At 31.0% G+C, this 18,769-nt stretch overlaps 4 protein-coding genes across 6 annotated transcripts; 2 read left to right on the forward strand and 2 right to left on the reverse strand.

The window, feature by feature from the left end:
* The first annotated feature begins 416 nt into the window (after window positions 1-416).
* Window positions 417-2,125, forward strand: LOC137931656 (ATP synthase subunit beta, mitochondrial). The gene has a single exon (XM_068775130.1). It carries the CDS (start codon window positions 512-514, stop codon window positions 2,060-2,062), a length of 1,551 nt encoding a protein of 516 aa, XP_068631231.1. The 5' UTR covers window positions 417-511; the 3' UTR covers window positions 2,063-2,125.
* A 1,554-nt stretch (window positions 2,126-3,679) lies between these two features.
* On the reverse strand, window positions 3,680-11,774 carry LOC137931653 (uncharacterized). Of its 3 annotated transcripts, none has more exons than XM_068775127.1 (10): window positions 11,705-11,774; window positions 10,989-11,182; window positions 10,742-10,903; window positions 10,380-10,661; window positions 8,873-9,044; window positions 8,311-8,458; window positions 7,281-7,440; window positions 6,315-6,543; window positions 5,161-5,871; window positions 3,680-5,085 (listed from the first exon to the last, which is right to left on the reverse strand). In XM_068775127.1, exons 2-10 carry the CDS (start codon window positions 11,172-11,174, stop codon window positions 3,782-3,784), a joined length of 3,354 nt encoding a protein of 1,117 aa, XP_068631228.1. In that variant the 5' UTR covers window positions 11,175-11,182; window positions 11,705-11,774; the 3' UTR covers window positions 3,680-3,781. The 3 variants fall into 3 exon arrangements, with proteins under 3 accessions (XP_068631228.1, XP_068631227.1, XP_068631229.1); XM_068775126.1 differs by having other exon boundaries at window positions 11,571-11,767; XM_068775128.1 differs by having other exon boundaries at window positions 11,687-11,751.
* A 280-nt stretch (window positions 11,775-12,054) lies between these two features.
* Window positions 12,055-16,376, forward strand: Uba3 (Ubiquitin-like activating enzyme 3). Its single transcript, XM_068774860.1, has 6 exons — window positions 12,055-12,585; window positions 13,124-13,284; window positions 13,622-13,790; window positions 14,638-14,887; window positions 15,547-15,766; window positions 16,132-16,376. The coding sequence occupies exons 1-6, from the start codon at window positions 12,251-12,253 to the stop codon at window positions 16,344-16,346; spliced, it is 1,350 nt and encodes a 449-aa protein (XP_068630961.1). The 5' UTR covers window positions 12,055-12,250; the 3' UTR covers window positions 16,347-16,376.
* Window positions 16,052-18,769, reverse strand: LOC137931473 (uncharacterized). The gene has a single exon (XM_068774861.1). It carries the CDS (start codon window positions 18,656-18,658, stop codon window positions 17,363-17,365), a length of 1,296 nt encoding a protein of 431 aa, XP_068630962.1. The 5' UTR covers window positions 18,659-18,769; the 3' UTR covers window positions 16,052-17,362.

An 18,769-nucleotide genomic window follows, 5' to 3' on the forward strand; every position in this document is an offset into this window, starting at 1 on the left:
ATTATTGGAAAAACAGGGAAAAAATCTAATATTTAGCCAACGAAAATTCTAATAAAAAAGTTACTTATAAATCTACACATTAATAATTAACACCAATGCCAATAATAAAAAGTGATGGACTAAAAAAATTATCTAATTAATAAACAGGTCATAACCATCACATTTCACTTTTATCTAAAAACTAAATATTTAAACTAATTTTATCTAAATTTCTTGGATAGCTACAATCATAATATCTTATAAAACTTTAAATACATTAATAACGTTTCCAATATTATAAAAAGTATAAAACCAAATTATTTGATTTTTTACAGTATTAAGACTATTTTGAAATAATTATTTTAAACAAGATTACGCATAACGCAAAATCTCAAAACATCGATAACTTACGGGTAATGGATTTTGGGAGAGACATTCCTTGAGTTATCTACGTAGTTATCGTTTTAGGTTATTACATAATTTACTTTGTAGTCGTCAGATTTTCCTCGCCCAAGTGCTACAATTCATAAAAATGTTAGGAGCTGTTAACAGGGTTGGTAGCGGCTTATTAACCGTTAAAGCGGTAGCCGAGAAAACCCTCTCAGAATGCAGTAAAATAGCTGCAATTTCTGCTGGAAGTAAGAGAGATTACGCCGCCAAAGCTTCAGGTAAAGGGCAAGGTAAGGTGGTAGCTGTAATCGGTGCTGTTGTAGATGTCCAATTCGAAGACAATCTTCCACCGATTCTAAATGCCTTGGAAGTACAAAATCGTTCTCCTCGACTGGTCCTGGAAGTTGCGCAGCACTTGGGTGAGAATACCGTGCGCACTATTGCCATGGACGGTACAGAGGGCTTAGTTCGCGGACAGCCCGTTTTAGATTCAGGTTCTCCTATTCGTATTCCGGTTGGAGCAGAAACCCTTGGTCGTATTATCAACGTAATTGGAGAGCCCATTGATGAGCGCGGTCCCATTCCCACTGACAAAACTGCAGCGATTCACGCCGAAGCGCCTGAGTTCGTGGACATGTCTGTTCAGCAAGAAATCCTCGTCACTGGTATCAAGGTAGTAGATCTTCTAGCTCCTTACGCAAAGGGAGGAAAAATCGGACTGTTCGGTGGTGCTGGTGTCGGAAAAACTGTACTTATTATGGAGCTGATCAACAATGTTGCCAAGGCCCATGGTGGTTATTCTGTGTTCGCTGGAGTTGGCGAGCGTACACGTGAAGGTAATGATTTATATCACGAGATGATTGAGTCCGGCGTCATTTCCCTGAAGGACAAAACTTCTAAGGTAGCTCTGGTATACGGTCAAATGAATGAGCCCCCTGGTGCACGTGCCCGTGTTGCTTTGACTGGATTAACCGTGGCTGAATATTTCCGTGACCAAGAAGGTCAGGATGTACTTCTCTTCATTGACAACATTTTCCGTTTCACTCAAGCTGGTTCAGAGGTGTCAGCTTTGCTGGGTCGTATTCCTTCTGCTGTAGGTTACCAACCAACATTAGCTACTGACATGGGTACTATGCAGGAACGTATTACCACCACAAAGAAGGGCTCCATCACCTCAGTACAAGCTATCTATGTGCCTGCCGATGATTTGACCGATCCTGCTCCTGCCACTACATTTGCTCACTTGGATGCAACCACTGTACTGTCACGAGCTATTGCTGAACTTGGTATCTATCCAGCAGTAGATCCTCTCGATTCCACTTCCCGTATTATGGATCCTAATATAATTGGTGCTGAGCACTATAATGTTGCTCGTGGAGTTCAGAAAATTTTGCAAGATTACAAGTCCTTACAAGACATCATTGCCATTTTGGGTATGGATGAATTGTCTGAAGAGGATAAGCTGACTGTAGCCCGTGCCCGTAAGATTCAAAGATTCTTGTCCCAGCCTTTCCAGGTAGCTGAAGTTTTCACTGGACATGCCGGTAAACTTGTACCACTTGAAGAAACCATTAAGGGATTCTCTAAGATTTTGCAAGGTGAATATGATCACTTGCCTGAAGTTGCATTCTACATGGTTGGACCCATCGAGGAAGTTGTAGCTAAGGCAGAAACACTGGCAAAGAATGCTTAAGTGTCATAGATGAATGGATGGGAATGTAATATTATGTCTTAATAAATTTAGTAATGATGTAAAGTTTGTTTTATTTATGTTATAATTTCAATTTCAATCTGTTTAAATCTCTTGAGTATGTCCCATTTAGAAAACATTTGCATTCTTCATGTGACTAGTATAGTTACATAATTATGCTAGGAGTAATGTATTAATTTAATTAGATTTCATGTTAAAATGTGATGAATGACAAAAAAAGTCCACCAGGAATATTTATAAAAGAGATATTTAAATTAATATGACTTATACACAATTTTATCAAAAAAAATTGGTGTGTATGCCATAATTATCCAAACATTTCCTATTAATTGGATAAAACTGTATTTTATACTATATCTGAACTATAAGAATATTTAGGGCATATGGTATTATAACAGGTTTCTTGTAATAACCTAAAAAAAAATGATATAACTTTAACAAAGGCATTTAATACAGTTAAAAATAAACAAATAAAAAACTTACTGATGTATTCTGATGAAGTAATTATTTATGCAAAGTAAAGATTTTTGTTTAAATATTCTTATAACTAGATTATTCGACAAATCATTATTGGCCAAAGTTTTCATAATATTAGAATCCATAACTTATTCGCTTTAAATATACGAACTTTACCGATTAAGCATAACGTAGCTTTAGTCTCATTAGGCATAATAAATGTTAATTCAATAAATGCTCATATCTAGCTCGACGGATAGACTCATGATTACTATTAAAAATGAAGCGCATAGTTTTGTCAAAAAATTTAAACATCAGGAACTTTTCTGACTCCAAGTCAACGAATATGTTTTATATAGATCGGGTGGAATACTTTCGGGGATAGGTCTCGAACACATTTATTTATTAGGTAGTAGCGCTGAACATTAGTACGAAATGTTAATCGCTTTAGACGCCGCAGCTAATAAGAAAAGGTACACCTATTCAAGTTGTAAAGCGATGTGGATGGATAAATGTTTGTACTTCTGTAGGGGGGTTGAATCACTCACCACCAATTTCTCTTTGACAGATTTTATTCACAAAAACCACTTAATTTTTAGGTCACTTATGGATATATTTCTAGGAATGCGATTAATTATTAAGTTTAATGGGCCAGTTTGACTATTGCTTTCTTATGTCAAATTGCATTTTGTTTTTAATTTTTTGTCATTTTTGAAAGCAAAAATTACAAAAAAATGAATTCTTGTAGGACGCCTCAACGCAATATTATAAAAATGCGAGAATATTGTGTAAAACGCAAAAATATAGGACTCGAGATGATGTGATTTTTTCGTTATAATTCTATATTTTCATAATCAAAATTCATAAAGAACATAATTGTTGTGATGGGATACAATTAGGTTTCTAAATTAATAATCACTGCAAAACAGGTTGGATATTTATAACCTGAAGTGGTTTATTTTATTAGAATATGTATATATTATAATTACTATACAGACATGGTTAACAACAAAAGTTAAAAAAAAAGTTTTTACGTCCTGCATACCCTTTCCATATAAAATAAGTCCTAGCAAAATATTTTTACAGTTAAAAATGACAATAAAACACCTTAATGTAAATACTTATTTTATTATTTTTCTACCTATGTACCAATATAGTAAGATGAAGCTGTACAATATACCTAGAACGTTTTCAATAAACGAAAATTCGTATGTTACATACAAAAGCTACATAATACAACTTAACTTATTGAAAAATGGAGTTAACAGGAGTGTCTTCATCTACAGCAGCTTTATTATTAATTATTGATTCTGATGTCTGAGGCACTAGCTTATTTGTGGTACTTTCAGTAAGAACAGTGGAATCGTCATTCTCGAAAACCACTGGCTTTTCTTTTTCTTCACTGGTTATCTTATCTTTTTCAACCGGGTTTTCTTTGTCAACATTTTCTGTGGTTTCCAGATTATCTATGTTAGATAACTTAATAGATGGTCGTGTGACAGCACAATCTACTTTAGGTACCTGTACTACAAGCACTTGATCTGATGATTTTTCTTCTTTTGAAGAACTACCTTTACTTGGATCCTTTAATTTAATAGTTTGAAATTTCAGTGGTGCTTTAATTGACTGTGTGCCATCTTTATTTCTATTGATGGGCTTTATGACAAGAATTTTTGTTTTCATTCCAGATTTAGATAGGTCTGAGATATTCTTGTTTAAAACTGGATTGTTTATTACATCTAAGCTCTGGCGAAACTTTATAGGAACAATTGTAGGGATATTAACATTAGTTTTGACTGTTTCACATGCCGTGTTGGCTGGTTTTTGTTTATTATTATCATTATTTAAAATTATTTTACTTTTTTCATTATCTATAGGCGTTTTATTAATTATTGAGATAGTATTGGAATCATTTGAGGAAGGTGTAGCTGTATCCTCCAATGATGTTTTATTAAGTTTATTTTCTTTCGCTAGACTTTTCTTAGATTCCGATTGATGTGACTCGTCGTTGTTATCTTTTTTGGGAGATGTTTTATCACCCTTTGAAACTTTTGGTAACATGGGACGAACAAAGACATTAAGAGAACGCTGTTCTTTTTGGGCATTATTAATAGTGAAACTAGGAATTTTCATTAAGGCGGCAGAATTTTGTACAGCCTTTTTAGATAAAGTGACAAGTGCACCACAACAATCTTTATTAGCAATTTCAAAAGTATTTTGAAGGTCCATCTGAATTTTCTTTTTACTTTGATAAGATTTTGTATTTGTTACTAACTGCGAATCCCTATAACCTTGAGCTTCCATTTTGAGTAAATTAGATAAATCATATTCAAAATCTTCATTTTTAGGCCTAGTTCTTTTCCGAATCGGTCTTCGAGAACGAACTGTGCTTGTTTCGCCTATTATATGCTTTTTACTTATTTTTTCTTCTATGTCATCAATATCGGAAGAATTTTCTTCGAAATTTTTAATATTTACAGATTGTTCAATTTCTGTAACACTATCTTTTTCAAACAATATATCATTACATTTTTTAATCACAATTTCATCTGAAACAAAAAGAATTACGGATGTTAAAGATATCGAGAAGATAAGATTTGTAAATGCAATAAAATTTACCATACCATTAAGAGTAATATCTTTCTTTTTCTTAGCAATATTCCTACTAGAATTCATTTTTCGTTTTTTTGCTCCTTCAATGCGCGTGCTGCTTGAAGAGCTGTCGTCTGACAAACGACTTGAATCACTCGAACATCGGCTAGGACGTCTCGAATCAGGACTAGTTCCATTTATATCACTAGTTTGTTCTATAGGCTCACATAATTCCAAAGCCTCGTTCGCATCAATAGCTTTTACTGTACTAAAGTAAAAATCACTATCCCCTTTTAGTTTATGAACAATCTTTACATGTTCAGGTAACTTTTCAAAGTTGTAATGTTTAAAATTACACAATTTACACGCATATCTTAGCCATTTGTAGTGGCCGGCCATATGGTCATATAATTCTTGTAACTGGTTATATTTAACATCACATTTTTTACAAAGTAGTTTCTCTAAATCTGTATCTGGCTGCAATCTAGATTTTAATGCAGCTAAGTTATTCTTTTCAGTCTGTTGTGCAAATGGCAATTTAGGAATGAATTGTTCAGAATTATTTATAACTTTCTTTTCGAAATTATCTCTGTCAATTGAAGAGTTGGCCGTTTCCATGCTTTCTTCTTTATTACTGTCAACCAACGTCCCAGGCATTACTTCTTCTTTCTGAGCATCATCAGGTGATATTTGATTTTCAACTTTTGATGGTAATTGATTTTCTTCTTTATAAAGCTTGTTGTCTGCAATAATGAAACAACAATAAATAGGGTAATTTTTTAAAAATATTATCATGCTTTATTCACCAGACAATTAATAATGTGAAGTGTAAAGATGCGATTACGAAAAACGTGCATTTAACACTTTTTTGTCATCATTGTCTTGGTTGAAAAAATGCCGTTACAATCTCCATCTTGCTGGGTTTTCGACATACATAAAATCATTCGTCGAGAAATAGGAAGTTAAGTCAAATTATATGTAAAAATATTTATCAATCCAATAGTCGCATGGTAAACCGAGATAATCAAAGTAAGAGCAAGAGAACGCGTTAGCACCGTACAAATGACAAATTAATAAAGGTAAACTTTAACCCGTTACTAACGAGACAAGTTATTAAACTTTATCTAGTTTTAAATCTACTTGGCGAATATAAACGTATAATTTTTTTTCGAAATATATACTATACCATTGGCATCCGTCGTTTTAATAGGGAGACTCAAACCAGCTGGACCTTTGTTATAGTCCTTGCGTATTTGAATCTCAATTTTTTTAGTATCGGCGCGGCGTGCGAGTGCTCGGGACCGCGGTTGACACGTGTGTGTGTGTGCAGCGAGAGCCGCACGACGTTCAAACGTACGACCACAACCGCCGCATCGCGGGATTTCCCCGTCACCTTCCATGTTGTCCATCCATGCCTGTTTTTCCATAAAAAGTAAATGGTCATTTTACAAACATAAAATGCCTTTAAACGTTGAAATGTACAACGACGTACTGTCATTAAGATAACGTGGGTTAAAACAGTCAAATGTATACATATAATGAAAATATACCAATGAGTTTATGATCGTTTCGGCCGATATCCATTGAATAAGCCTCCCTGTAAAGATCTCGTGCTGCGCTAATCTAGCAACATCCCACGACCTTGACTATATCGTCAATTCAGCTACTGAGGGCCCATACAAGCCGCGTATACCGGCTTGTGTTACCACTATAGAACCTTTCGCCCTTAAAGGCCGTTAGTTAGATTGCACGAGCGGTGAGTTTACAAAACATTAATATTCACCCGTCGTGTCATATAAAATATCAGGTACCGTATCGCACGTAGTAGTGCACGACGTACACATACGTCTTACTCACTTCGACTCTGTAATAAAAAGGACCAAAAAAATGTCGTCGTATCTTCTTGATATGAAATTCCGGATAATTCTGATTATATCATCACTTTTCAGCCGCAGGATGTCCGCTGCCGGTTATAGGTATCACCCATAGGATCGTCTTTTGACAACCCTGATAAGGTTGGCAAGATTCAGATTTTGGATACACGTCTTATTTTATTTATTATAGAAAGAAATTCGAACAAATTTGTTAACATTATAAAAGCAATGAAGAGGTACAGTGATAAATGCAATTTGTGAATTGTTAAAAATGTTACCTGATTTTCCTGATCTAGTCTTTCTTCTTCGGTAATCTTTTGCGGAGTTGATGTTTTTATGTTATTTTTACGTTTTTCATAATAAGCAGGTGGATTATTCATTCTAAATGCTTTGGACTGTATCGACTCACGCAGTCGTCTTATCTGAGCTGCCGTTTTTCTGTGAAACAAAATACTTTCTATTAACCGAAACCTAGGTTTGACTGGCGCTTGCGATATATATAATATACGTAAATAATATTCTATCCAATACAATTAACAAACTATTTTTTTCTCTATTAAGATTCATGCCACGTGTTGGTCGCTAAACATTTTCTGAAGTTGAAAAAATCAAAAACAGATCTGTACTGGTTTGGACTTTCAACTGTAATAAGTAATAATTGATTTGGATGTGCGTAATTATATTCAAATATTTCCTATGCACAAAAACAACTAAAAAGCAGTTCTTTTACATGGCAGTGCCAAACACTAATCTTATATTTACACTGGCTATTTTTTACACCGTGTAAAAAACGGTCACTAATAAAAGAATACAACAAAAACTTAATAATTAAACCTTAACCAACCAATTAAGAAGGCCTGTAATTAAAAAAATTAATGTGCAGAACTACATAAAAACTTTTTCATTCTAAACGCAAAATAGATTGTAACGCAATCTAAAATTAAACAAATCTACACTAGTTTTGATCTTCTACTATAACTAATTACTGATCGTTGATTTGGGTCTGCACAATTAATTTAAAATATATTTATGCACTGTAACAAATAACTAGCAGTCCTGTTTACATCTGATATTACCAGTCACCATTATAACAAAAAAACGTTACATTTAACCAGCCATTTTAGATTCCGTAATTCGAAAAACTATATATTTAGAAGTATATAACATTCTAAATTCAATATTTAATATAGTATACTATTATGTAGATAATCATGTCACCGACACGGCAACGCGAGTACAAAACCATAGAAAATCCAGTGATCGAGTTTTTCGGGCAAAAAACATTTGGGCCAAAAACTAGAGTATTACCGATGAACTTTAAAGAGATGTCTGTATACGCTCCATGAAGTAGAAAATATCTCCAAACAATCGGGACACGGATAGACCAAACGACTTTCTAAATGTTTGTACTTCATATGAAACCTCAAGGTTTTTTGTGTCGAAAATTGTAGATCACCTGAAATGTTAATTAGTCAAAATTAATATGTATTATTACGAGCAGTGGTAGCCTATTGGTAGCGGACTGGGACTTGCGAAACAAGAACAATTAAACAAGTTATTTATTATTTCGAATAGCTTTTGCTCTAAGCACCTTCGAAAAGTTTTGACATTGTACAATATATATTTAAATATGTATTTGTACATAGTATAACTTCAATGATCTTCTCATACTACTGCCAGATTCGAAATGTCGGCAATCGAGAAAAATCTGGCAAGAAACTCTATAGTTACTCCTTTAACACCATTTTACATTTTTCTTTCTATTATAAATATCCTATTTGTCTCTTGAAAATTATCGAATTATAGATATACGATACATTTTACACTTGCTGACAGTACAGAAAGATATAACATGCTTAAGTATACTTACATATTTTACATTTAAGAATATTACTGTCTTCATTTTCGTCATCATCACTGATTTGAATAACATTCTCGGGTTCATACGGCTTGTCCGGGTCTTCGGAGTTTTGTATCATAAATTTACCATCGCTTTGCAAAACAGCTTTATTCTGAGACAATATCGTGTCCAGTTCTCTAACCTGAAATTTAAAGAATAGTGTTTTCAAAGCTATGTTTTAATGTCTGTCCACCAGAGCTATATTAAAACTAATGTTTTTGATTTCCGACAATTTTGTATCTAAGATTTTAAAATAATTTAGTAATGGATAAAGGCGTCTGTTACTATGGTACGTTTTGAAATATAAAACAATTACAGAACAAATTCACGCGCAAACATTCGACAAGTCTGTCTTAAAATACTTAAATAAATTAAAGTCGTCAAAGCATAGAAATATAAATAGCGCAAAATTATTTTTGTAATATAAATATATTACAAAAGACCAGTGTAATAATTTATCACATACATAATAAGAGTATGTAAAGAACATATCATGTGAAAGTATATTTATATATAAGTATATTTATACATATACATCCATATATGTATTTTATATATGTATTTTAAAATTTACATTACAAAGCCAATAATTAATATATACACCAAAAACTGTTGTATGTTGTATTTATTAAAGAAAAATATGTCACCTTTAATATATTGGCTCTGTATTTTATAGGAAAATTATACTAAACTGTAAAAAAAACTTCTTAAAAAAACATTTATATTGAAATAATTAGTAAATAATTACTAATAATATTAAATTGATTTAATTTTTCATTCTTACTTGGTTACTTCCTTAAGATATATTGTTTAATTATTATTCTTAAATTTATTTACAATGTATATGATATGAGATATGTGTTAACATTATTTTTATGATGAATTTATTGTATACCTGTATCCATTTATGATAGTGCACATAGTCCTTAGTTTTATATTATATTAAGAGCTTAATTATTACATTTATGTAACAGTTATAAATGGATTGAAATAAATTTTGTAATGTTACAATGTAACATACATTTGTATGTATTTATCAGAAATATTTCAAGACACATTTAAGAAGGACATTACATGGTTATGTTATGCTAGTAAAATTTTACCTGAAGTTAAAAATTTTGATAATCATCAAAGAGCAGTTCATCAAGAAACATTATGGGTTTCATCATTATCAGAACATATCAATTGTATTTTTTATAACTTTTACTTCAGCGCCAAAGGTCCTATATAACACTAAGATTGTGATATGTGATAAGTGTGTTGATGATTTTCTTTTTGTTTAAAAATTTTAATATAGGGTAAAATTATAATGGTAAAAGTAATATGGGAATAATTGCAATATACACGTAATGGTAGCTTGGTGTGGTTTTTCATGATTAAGAATATTAACTAATACAACATTAATCTACCTTGATTTACAAGTAGAGAAATTTTAATAATAATATTATTTAAAAGTTAAGAATGTTTGTAAACAAACCTGCGAACGAATATCACATTGAGTTTCACCATTAAAGTTAACATTTTGGAACACAGCAACTGAAGTTTTTGGAATTTTCTGTAAGAATATTTCTTGTTCTTCCTTAACAGTTTCCTTGACTCCTTTACTTATAGAAATCTTTTCTACAATTGCTGTTAAGTCTTTTGTAAGTGGTATGCGTTCCTCTGTCTCATTTGATTCCACACATTCATGATTATTTTTTGGTTTTAATGATTCTTGATATTCTTCTTCCAAATGTTTTATTTTTATTATTTCACTAGACTACAAAAGTAATTAATTATTTAAAAGACATTTTTATTAAACGATTTTTATTAATAACTGACTTACTTAAGGAAACTTACTGTACATGTTGGATTTATGAAGTGGCTGTGTATAGTTGAGTTGAACTTCTCTTTACAGTACATACGCTTATGAGATATGAAATTAGCAAGACTTCTAAACAAGTTTCGACACACTTTACATTCATATAATAGATCACATTCTGTAGATAGCAAACTTTTAAGCTGTAAAGAAACATATAATATTTAAAAATGGAACTGTTGCATTGCTTAACACCACTAATAATGATAAAAATCAAGTTATACTTACTTCTTCAGTAGCTGAATCAAATATCTTTCTAGCCTGGGCAAAGCCTGTAACACTAGTTAGTATAGGTTTTCTTAAAAGAGTGTAATCTAAATCCTCAGATTCTTCATTTGTTTGATTACCACCTTTGTTCACTTTCGATTTTTCTTCTTTTCCTTTCGCCTTACTGCTTAATCTATTACCAGCCATCCTGTTATCTATCGAACAAAAAAAGTACACTACTATGTCGCACAATATATTTCCTATATTTAGGATACAGTGATGTAATACTAGCAATAAACGATTTTTGAATTTGTCTCTAAAGCACTCGAAAATCTTTTAAATTGCTATCGTGACTTTTAATTTAGACATAGCAAACACGATTTATATGAATCTTCTTGCGTACTACTGATGCAGACTTTCTCATTATTCATTCCGAAAGAAGAGTGATTTTATCTCTAAGACGCCACGAATTTAAGAATTAAAGTTTATGTAAATTATAATTAAATAAGCAAGTGAAGAAATTTGGCGACAAATAGAAACTTAGTAGAAACAGGCAAAATTTATTGTTCAAATCAAGCATGGTTTGGATCGAGTATTGCCTACCGAGGTACTCTAAGCCTGCCAGTCTCTCCCTCAAATATTAAAGATAACTTTGAGTTTAGCATAACATAAATGAATGGATAACATGTTATAAGTAACACAGAAAACTATGCACCAACTTAAATAATTCCACGTACAAGTAAATTGCGGAAACTACGAACTTGAAAAACACAATATTTCGACAAATGCACCTCCATCACACCTCCATATTTAACAAATGAATGTACACTAACCAGCCATGTACAATGCTTCGTTACGTTAATAATCTGTTTGTCTTTAATTTAGGATTTCTTTAGTTTAGATAAAATATTTTAATTATAATTTATTCAATACAGTTTTTAATACATTTATAAAATTATTATAAAATTATTTGTAATAATATGATTCTTATTCCTAAAATTCAATGCAATTTTTATAAATTGCAACACTTGATGTCTCTTAAATGTGATAACATAATTTAACAAAACATTTTGCAGTCTATATTAATCGTAACATTCTATGAATTTAGATTTCAACGTAGAGTTGAAACGTAGTCGTTTACCTAATATTATAATTTATAACGTAATGATTTTTTAATAAGAGAGTAACTGTGTACAGTTTTCAACAACTTTATAAGATAATAAAAAACTTAGAATTTCTTTAATTTTTATATATACGTAAATCTAAATCGAATCATTTAAATTATGGCCTCCACCGAAACCCAAGTGCCTGAACAGCAGAGGAGGTGGCATAATATACGGAAAGTACTTGAAAGATCTGGGCCATTTTGTCATCCAGATTTTGAACCATCTTCAGAAATATTGGATTTCCTTATGGATTCCTGTAAAATTTTAGTAGTAGGGGCTGGAGGACTTGGCTGTGAACTGCTAAAAGACTTAGCATTAATGGGTTTTAAGAAAATCCACATAGTGGATATGGATACTATTGAACTATCAAATTTAAATAGACAATTTCTTTTTAGAAAATCTGATATAGGACTGTCGAAAGCTAAGTGCGCTGTGGAATTTGTAAACAAAAGGCAAGTAATTTTTTTAATTAATTTCATACCTAAAATAAATAAAAAGGGTACCAATTTCTGTAACTGCCTATGAAATAAATAAATAGTCGTAAAAATTAGCTTCAACTATTGGATTATTAACAAATGGAACTATTTGTACAGTAACTTTTAGTAAAAACAAAATAAAAATATAAGTATAATTGTGCCCCTTAGTCACACACACACACAAACAAATTAATTGGATAATACAATAAAATGAAAGGCATAGTACTTTGGTTATTTAAAAATATATTTAGAACAATATGTTAGTTTGGAAAGTGTTTATGAGTAATATTGTTGGATGAATAAAAACTTTATGAACTAATAAAAAAATATTTAAAGTTTTGGATCTAAGACAGGCTTGCAATCATACTGAAAAGATATCTATTAATTAAAACGTACATATTATAATACATTATGAAATAAGGAAATAATTTAAATATAAGTATTTTTAAAATGCTACTTTTTTAACAAAAATTGCATTAGGGTTCTAAAGGATTGTTTTTATTTATTTCTCCAGAGTTCCTGGATGTGAAGCTGTTGCACATCATTGTGCCATTCAAGATCTAGATGAAGGATTCTATCGTCAGTTTCACATCATAGTTTGTGGACTAGATTCAATTGTCGCTAGAAGGTGGCTCAACGGAATGCTCATGTCTTTACTTCAATACAATGATGATAGTAAGGGCTCTTATCATTTATATTTTATTACACTTCATCTTAGACTTGTATCATATATTTCACATGTATTTAGTTTAAATGTATTACTAAATACATTAAAAAGAATTCTTACATAAATTTTTATTAAAAAAATACTACTATGTATTAACATACTTTAGATTAAAATAAAAGAAACAAGTCAAAAGTTAAAAGACATTATGTAGATTAAATTTATTAAAAAAAGGATTTTTATTCTTTATTATTTATGTACATACTTATTTTGATTGTTATTTTGTTAACTTTGTATTTTCCTATAAGGAAAAATTTGACAAACTAACACTAACCATTTTTTGTCCAGGGAGCTTAGATCAAAGTAGTGTAATACCTTTAGTTGATGGTGGAACTGAGGGCTTCAAAGGAAATGCAAGAGTTATTTTACCTGGGATGAGTGCATGTATAGAATGTACGCTTGATCTTTATCCTCCTCAAAAGACTTTCCCTTTATGTACCATTGCTAATACTCCAAGGTTTGTTTAAAACTTAGTAATTAGGATTCTATTTAAATTTCAAATAATTTAAGACTAATAGGACTTTGTGCTTCAACAATAATGTTATTTTTTGGTTAAAAAAAGTTAGCATTTTTTGATGTAATAACTGTAAATATGTATAACTGTAAATTACAGAAAACAGCATGTTATACTTTTTCTATTTTTTAGTAATCTTTTATTACACAAAGTCTCATTCATCCTATTTTTACTATAAATATTCTTTAAAGAGCAATTTTGCACATATGATTTGAAATTGTATTGTTATTTATTCAGCCAAAAGACAAGCTCTTGTATTGTTATTTATTCAGCCAAAAGATAAGCTCTTAAGAAATATAATTCTTAAAAGATGATTTGTTGAAGATTGGTTTTTAACTCTATGCAAGCTTTAACAATTCTTTTTAGAAATGTTGTAATGTTAAATAAACATCTTAGTTTATCTAATATAAATAATTTTCAAAACAAAGTTAAGTTAGTTATTTACTATTTTTGTAATATCCTACTGGTTTATTAGTAATGTAAATTGCTAATAAATTAATTGAGCAATATTACATTGGTGATATTGAGGGTAAAACAGTTAAATATGTGTTATTGTTAAGAAATATTAACATTAATTTTTACACAGGTAGTCTAGAAACAAAATAAACCAAATCAATAAGAAGAATCAAGTTTGACTTGATGAACTTTGATTTAAATGTTAAGAGTCGACATATATTACTATGTACAGTAGTTTTATTTTCATATTACTTTTATCTTAGATATTAAACATTTTTTAAAATATTTATTCATAAGATTAGCATGGAGTATAATTTATACATATTTTTTACAGATTGCCTGAACATTGTATTGAATATGTTAAAGTAATTCAGTGGTCTAAAGAAAATCCTTGGGGTAACTCAACTCCCTTAGATGGAGATGATCCTCAGCATGTGGCTTGGGTATTTGAAAAAGCACAAGAAAGGGCCATGAAACATGGTATCACATCTGTTACATATAGATTGACTCAAGGTGTATTGAAAAACATTATTCCAGCAGTAGCTAGCACAAATGCTGCTATAGCTGCTACATGTGCTACGGAGGTATGATAATTAATAAAAATAAAATTCATCATCATCATATCTGCCTATTAACACCCACTGCAAGGCATAAGCCTCCAAAGATCGCCACGGCGACCGGTTTTGCGCTACCCGCATCCTGTAACATCCTGCGACTTTCAATTTATTGTAGCCCCACCTAGTAAAGGAACATGTCTACCGATTTGTGTTTCGCTACTCGATAACCCTTCAACTCCAACAGCCATCAGTTACATGAACCATATATTCTGTAAACTGCCGCTACAAAAGAGCAATACTTTAAGTTATGTTGATGACACTGATAAATTACAAGGCCTTTAAAATGATAGTATATATAAAAATTATATAAAATATATTTTTAAAGAAATCCTGTACAGGATGTCCTGTGTTTATTAATGGTCATAATTATAACATAAAAATATTTTGTTTGGTACAATTAATCATGAGAATATAATGTAGTATTAATTATGAGGAGATATTTGGTTGTTGTATGTTGAAAAATATAGGTGAAAAACATCAATGCTGTTGTTATTAGGAGAAAAGATCTATTAATATTATTATTATTTGTCTTTTTATTAGCCATTACATATACATAATATATATATACAAAAAAATACAAACATATGTACAATTTAATTTCCAAAGTTACCATTATTTTGTTTTAGGTTTTCAAATTGGCATCATCTTGTTGTACCAACATGAACAATTATATGGTAATGAACATGGCCGATGGAGTGTATACTTATACTTTTAGCGCTGAAAGAAAACCTGACTGTGTAGCTTGTAGTAATACAACTCGTGTAATGGATATTGAGCGCGATGCTGTTTTAATGGATATTTATGAGAAGCTAAAGGAAGATACAAGTTTTTTAATGAAAAATCCAGGTTCTGTTTTTAATATGAAAATATCTATCCTTTCCTGTATTTTTAAATTAAATTGTTATGATTTTGGTCCTTTATGAACCATATTCATATGGACTTAGTTTACTTAAGCCATATTTGTTACACCTTAATAAAAAAAAATTGCTTCTGGTTAAAAAATCTTTTGGTCTAGTATATCTTTACTATGGAGGTTTCCAATAAGATCATTTTTATTGATTCTGGAATATATGTATTAATTCGTATTTATTAAGAATTACGAAGGATGTTTAAAATAATTAAACGCTTAATTTATTTTAAATAATAAGTAATTTTGTTGTAAAAAATTCTACAGGGTAAATTTATATTTACATTATTTATTGTTTTTCTAGGAATTACAACAGTTATAAATGGACGAAACAAAACTTTGTACATGCCATCAATTAAAAGTATAGAAGAAAGGACCAGAGACAATTTAAAGAAGAAAATTACTGAGTTAGGTCTTTTCAATGGTGGAGAAATTCTAGTTGCTGATATTACAACACCAAACACACTTTGTATTAAATTGAAATTTTCTGAAAATGTAGATGTAGAAATGTCCAGATAAGTTGTCTTATTTTGAACACTAAATAAAATATTCTAAATTAATTGTTTTTATGATTGTTTTTACATATAGTTTATTTTTTCAGCGAGAGCATAGATGGGCTAACAAGCTTAGATCCAAAATATTTTATTTGCCTTGTGTTAAGAATGACACTATCAAAGTTTGGTCTAGTTACATTAACTTATAGTTGTTGTTGATTAAAATGGCAAGTTTCATACACAATATAGGTGTTAAAACTGGTTTTTGTTAATAACCCAGCCAAAAACAATCCTCACCAAAGGTTTGATTTATAACTGATTAGGCCAATTAACAAGTTTTTGAAATAAACAAAAAAAGAGAGCTTGGTTGGTAGTGTTATTGCAATCCTAGATTTTCAGCTGTTTAGATCTCAACAGAAAAGGTTAGCATTAGGAAAGAACTGATAAAAGTATTATATGTTTTATTCTTACAATTAGAGTACACAGAATATGATTTCATTGGTTATGTCACTACCAATAAAACAACTAAATCATCCAACAAAATACCACAAATCTGTTTACTCTTTATTGTACATTCACAGGACATAAAAAGAAATCAGATGATATATATTATTATAAAAAGTATATAAAAGGTTTATAATAATAAAAAAAATCTTGAAATCCTATGTACTACTATAATGCTACCTAAACCGCTGTAAGGTGGGAGCTGAAGAAAAAGGATTGTGAGATTGATATTATCTGACATCTTGCTATATTGGTTTACTATGCTTTAAAGTTAAAAGTATGACTGGCATCTAATTCTGACATAGTATTAAAATACCCTATATATATACTTCTTTCTGGCTTCACATTCCAGTCTTATAAAATTATTAAATAGTATAAGGAATTGATTTGAAATCTTATTAAACCTAGAACTTAAGCTTGTAATCTAATACAAAATTTAATTAACTATCACATATTTCCGTTAATTAACAATTAATAAATACTAAACCTACACAATACAGATTGTGTGTGAAATATACTGTTGAGTTTTAATTCTAGTTATTCTGACATAGATTCTTCTTCGTCTTCTGATTCGCCATCTGAACTTGAATCAGAGTCATTTTGCAAATTTATAATTATTGGTTCAATAATGTTATCAAACCTGCTATCACAATCCCAGTAATTGTTTTCAATTTTTTGAACATGATCATAAAATCCCTGCCATTTTTCCACTGTGAACTCTGAAAATAATTTATTAAGCAAGTCTATCTTTTCATCTAAAGAATAATTAATATTGTTTTGAGCAATGTTGTTTTTAATATCAGCCCAGAGTAACTCTATGGGATTTAAATCTGGATGGTACACTGGTAAACGCATAACAGTATGTCCATGGGCTTTAAGGAGTTCATCAATTCGGTACACAGGTTCTTTTTGTGTATCATTAATAAGAAGTAGCAGTTCAGCTTTTGTCATATTTTCCGAAAATTCAACATTTTGACGTCGTAACCAGTTCTGTATTTCAGTTTTAAGGCTTGCTATATTTGGCTTCTTATCAACCTGAACGCTGTGGTACGATGCATTGTCCATGACAACTACAGAATTTGGCAACAACTTATCTTTTAACTTTTCATCTACCCACTTATAAAAAATAGACTCGTTCATGTCTGCTTGACAGTCGGCGGTCTTAGCATCTGATTTCAATATAGTCAATGCCTCATCAACTAAGCCTGTTCGACATCCAGCGTGTAGAATTACCAAACGCTGTCCTTTGCTAACTTCTTGACTGGCATTAATGAATGTTTCATCAAGGAAATAAATGTTGCGATTTTGCGCTCTGTAATTTCTTATTTGTGTCAAGTATTTTTTCCGCAACACTGTAATATTAGGTTGCTCTATAAGAACATGTCTTTTCAATTTGCATTTTTGGAAACGGTAACCCATTGTATGTAAGAGATTTCTTAGAAATTCTCGTCCACAATTTAATATTCCTTCTTGTTTCAGAGTTGTTAGTAAATAACGGACACTTGGCACTCTTTTTTCATATTCGTAAAACTGATAAATTTTTCTTCTAATGACTCCTAAATCAATATCATCAACAACATGTCTTTTTTTTATAACTTTTGGCTTTTTTGGCGCATTAAATTTCAACCGGCCCAAATTTTCAGCCGATGAAATGCCCGCTTTCATCACATTTCTTACGGTTTTTTCGCAGTACCCCGTAGCCTCTGCAACGATGTTTGCAATATTTGCATCACTTTTATATTCAAAGCTTTCTCTGTCTGCTTTTCGTTTCTTAAAATATTCGGCCACTTTAAAAATGACGGTCTTGACATCACGAGATAATGCACGACCCATCTTTGTATATTTATTTCATGCGACGGCGAACTGACCGTCGAAGCTCATAGCGCATGGGCGTCATGAGCGTGACAACGTTCTTGCCGAAAGCTTACCTAAGGCGCGGTATAG

This window comes from Battus philenor, unplaced genomic scaffold, assembly GCF_028537555.1.
Source record: "Battus philenor isolate CCGP_79_NKW_IND1 unplaced genomic scaffold, ilBatPhil1.0.hap1 SCAF_8, whole genome shotgun sequence".
NCBI lineage: Eukaryota > Metazoa > Arthropoda > Insecta > Lepidoptera > Papilionidae > Battus > Battus philenor.

What these genes read in the sequence shown, in the direction of transcription:
- LOC137931656 (XM_068775130.1), top strand. Translation starts at nt 512, where the DNA reads ATGTTAGGAGCTGTTAACAGGGTTGGTAGCGGCTTATTAACCGTTAAA.
- LOC137931653 (XM_068775127.1), bottom strand. Translation starts at nt 11,174, where the DNA reads ATGGCTGGTAATAGATTAAGCAGTAAGGCGAAAGGAAAAGAAGAAAAA. An exon ending in TCATAAATCCAACATGTACA is followed by an intron (nt 10,662 to 10,741) that starts GTAAGTTTCCTT and finishes TTACTTTTGTAG; the next exon opens with TCTAGTGAAATAATAAAAAT. An exon ending in GACTAGATCAGGAAAATCAG is followed by an intron (nt 6,544 to 7,280) that starts GTAACATTTTTA and finishes ATGGAAAAACAG; the next exon opens with GCATGGATGGACAACATGGA.
- Uba3 (XM_068774860.1), top strand. Translation starts at nt 12,251, where the DNA reads ATGGCCTCCACCGAAACCCAAGTGCCTGAACAGCAGAGGAGGTGGCAT. An exon ending in CTGCTACATGTGCTACGGAG is followed by an intron (nt 14,888 to 15,546) that starts GTATGATAATTA and finishes ATTTTGTTTTAG; the next exon opens with GTTTTCAAATTGGCATCATC. An exon ending in TTTTTTAATGAAAAATCCAG is followed by an intron (nt 15,767 to 16,131) that starts GTTCTGTTTTTA and finishes TTGTTTTTCTAG; the next exon opens with GAATTACAACAGTTATAAAT.
- LOC137931473 (XM_068774861.1), bottom strand. Translation starts at nt 18,658, where the DNA reads ATGGGTCGTGCATTATCTCGTGATGTCAAGACCGTCATTTTTAAAGTG.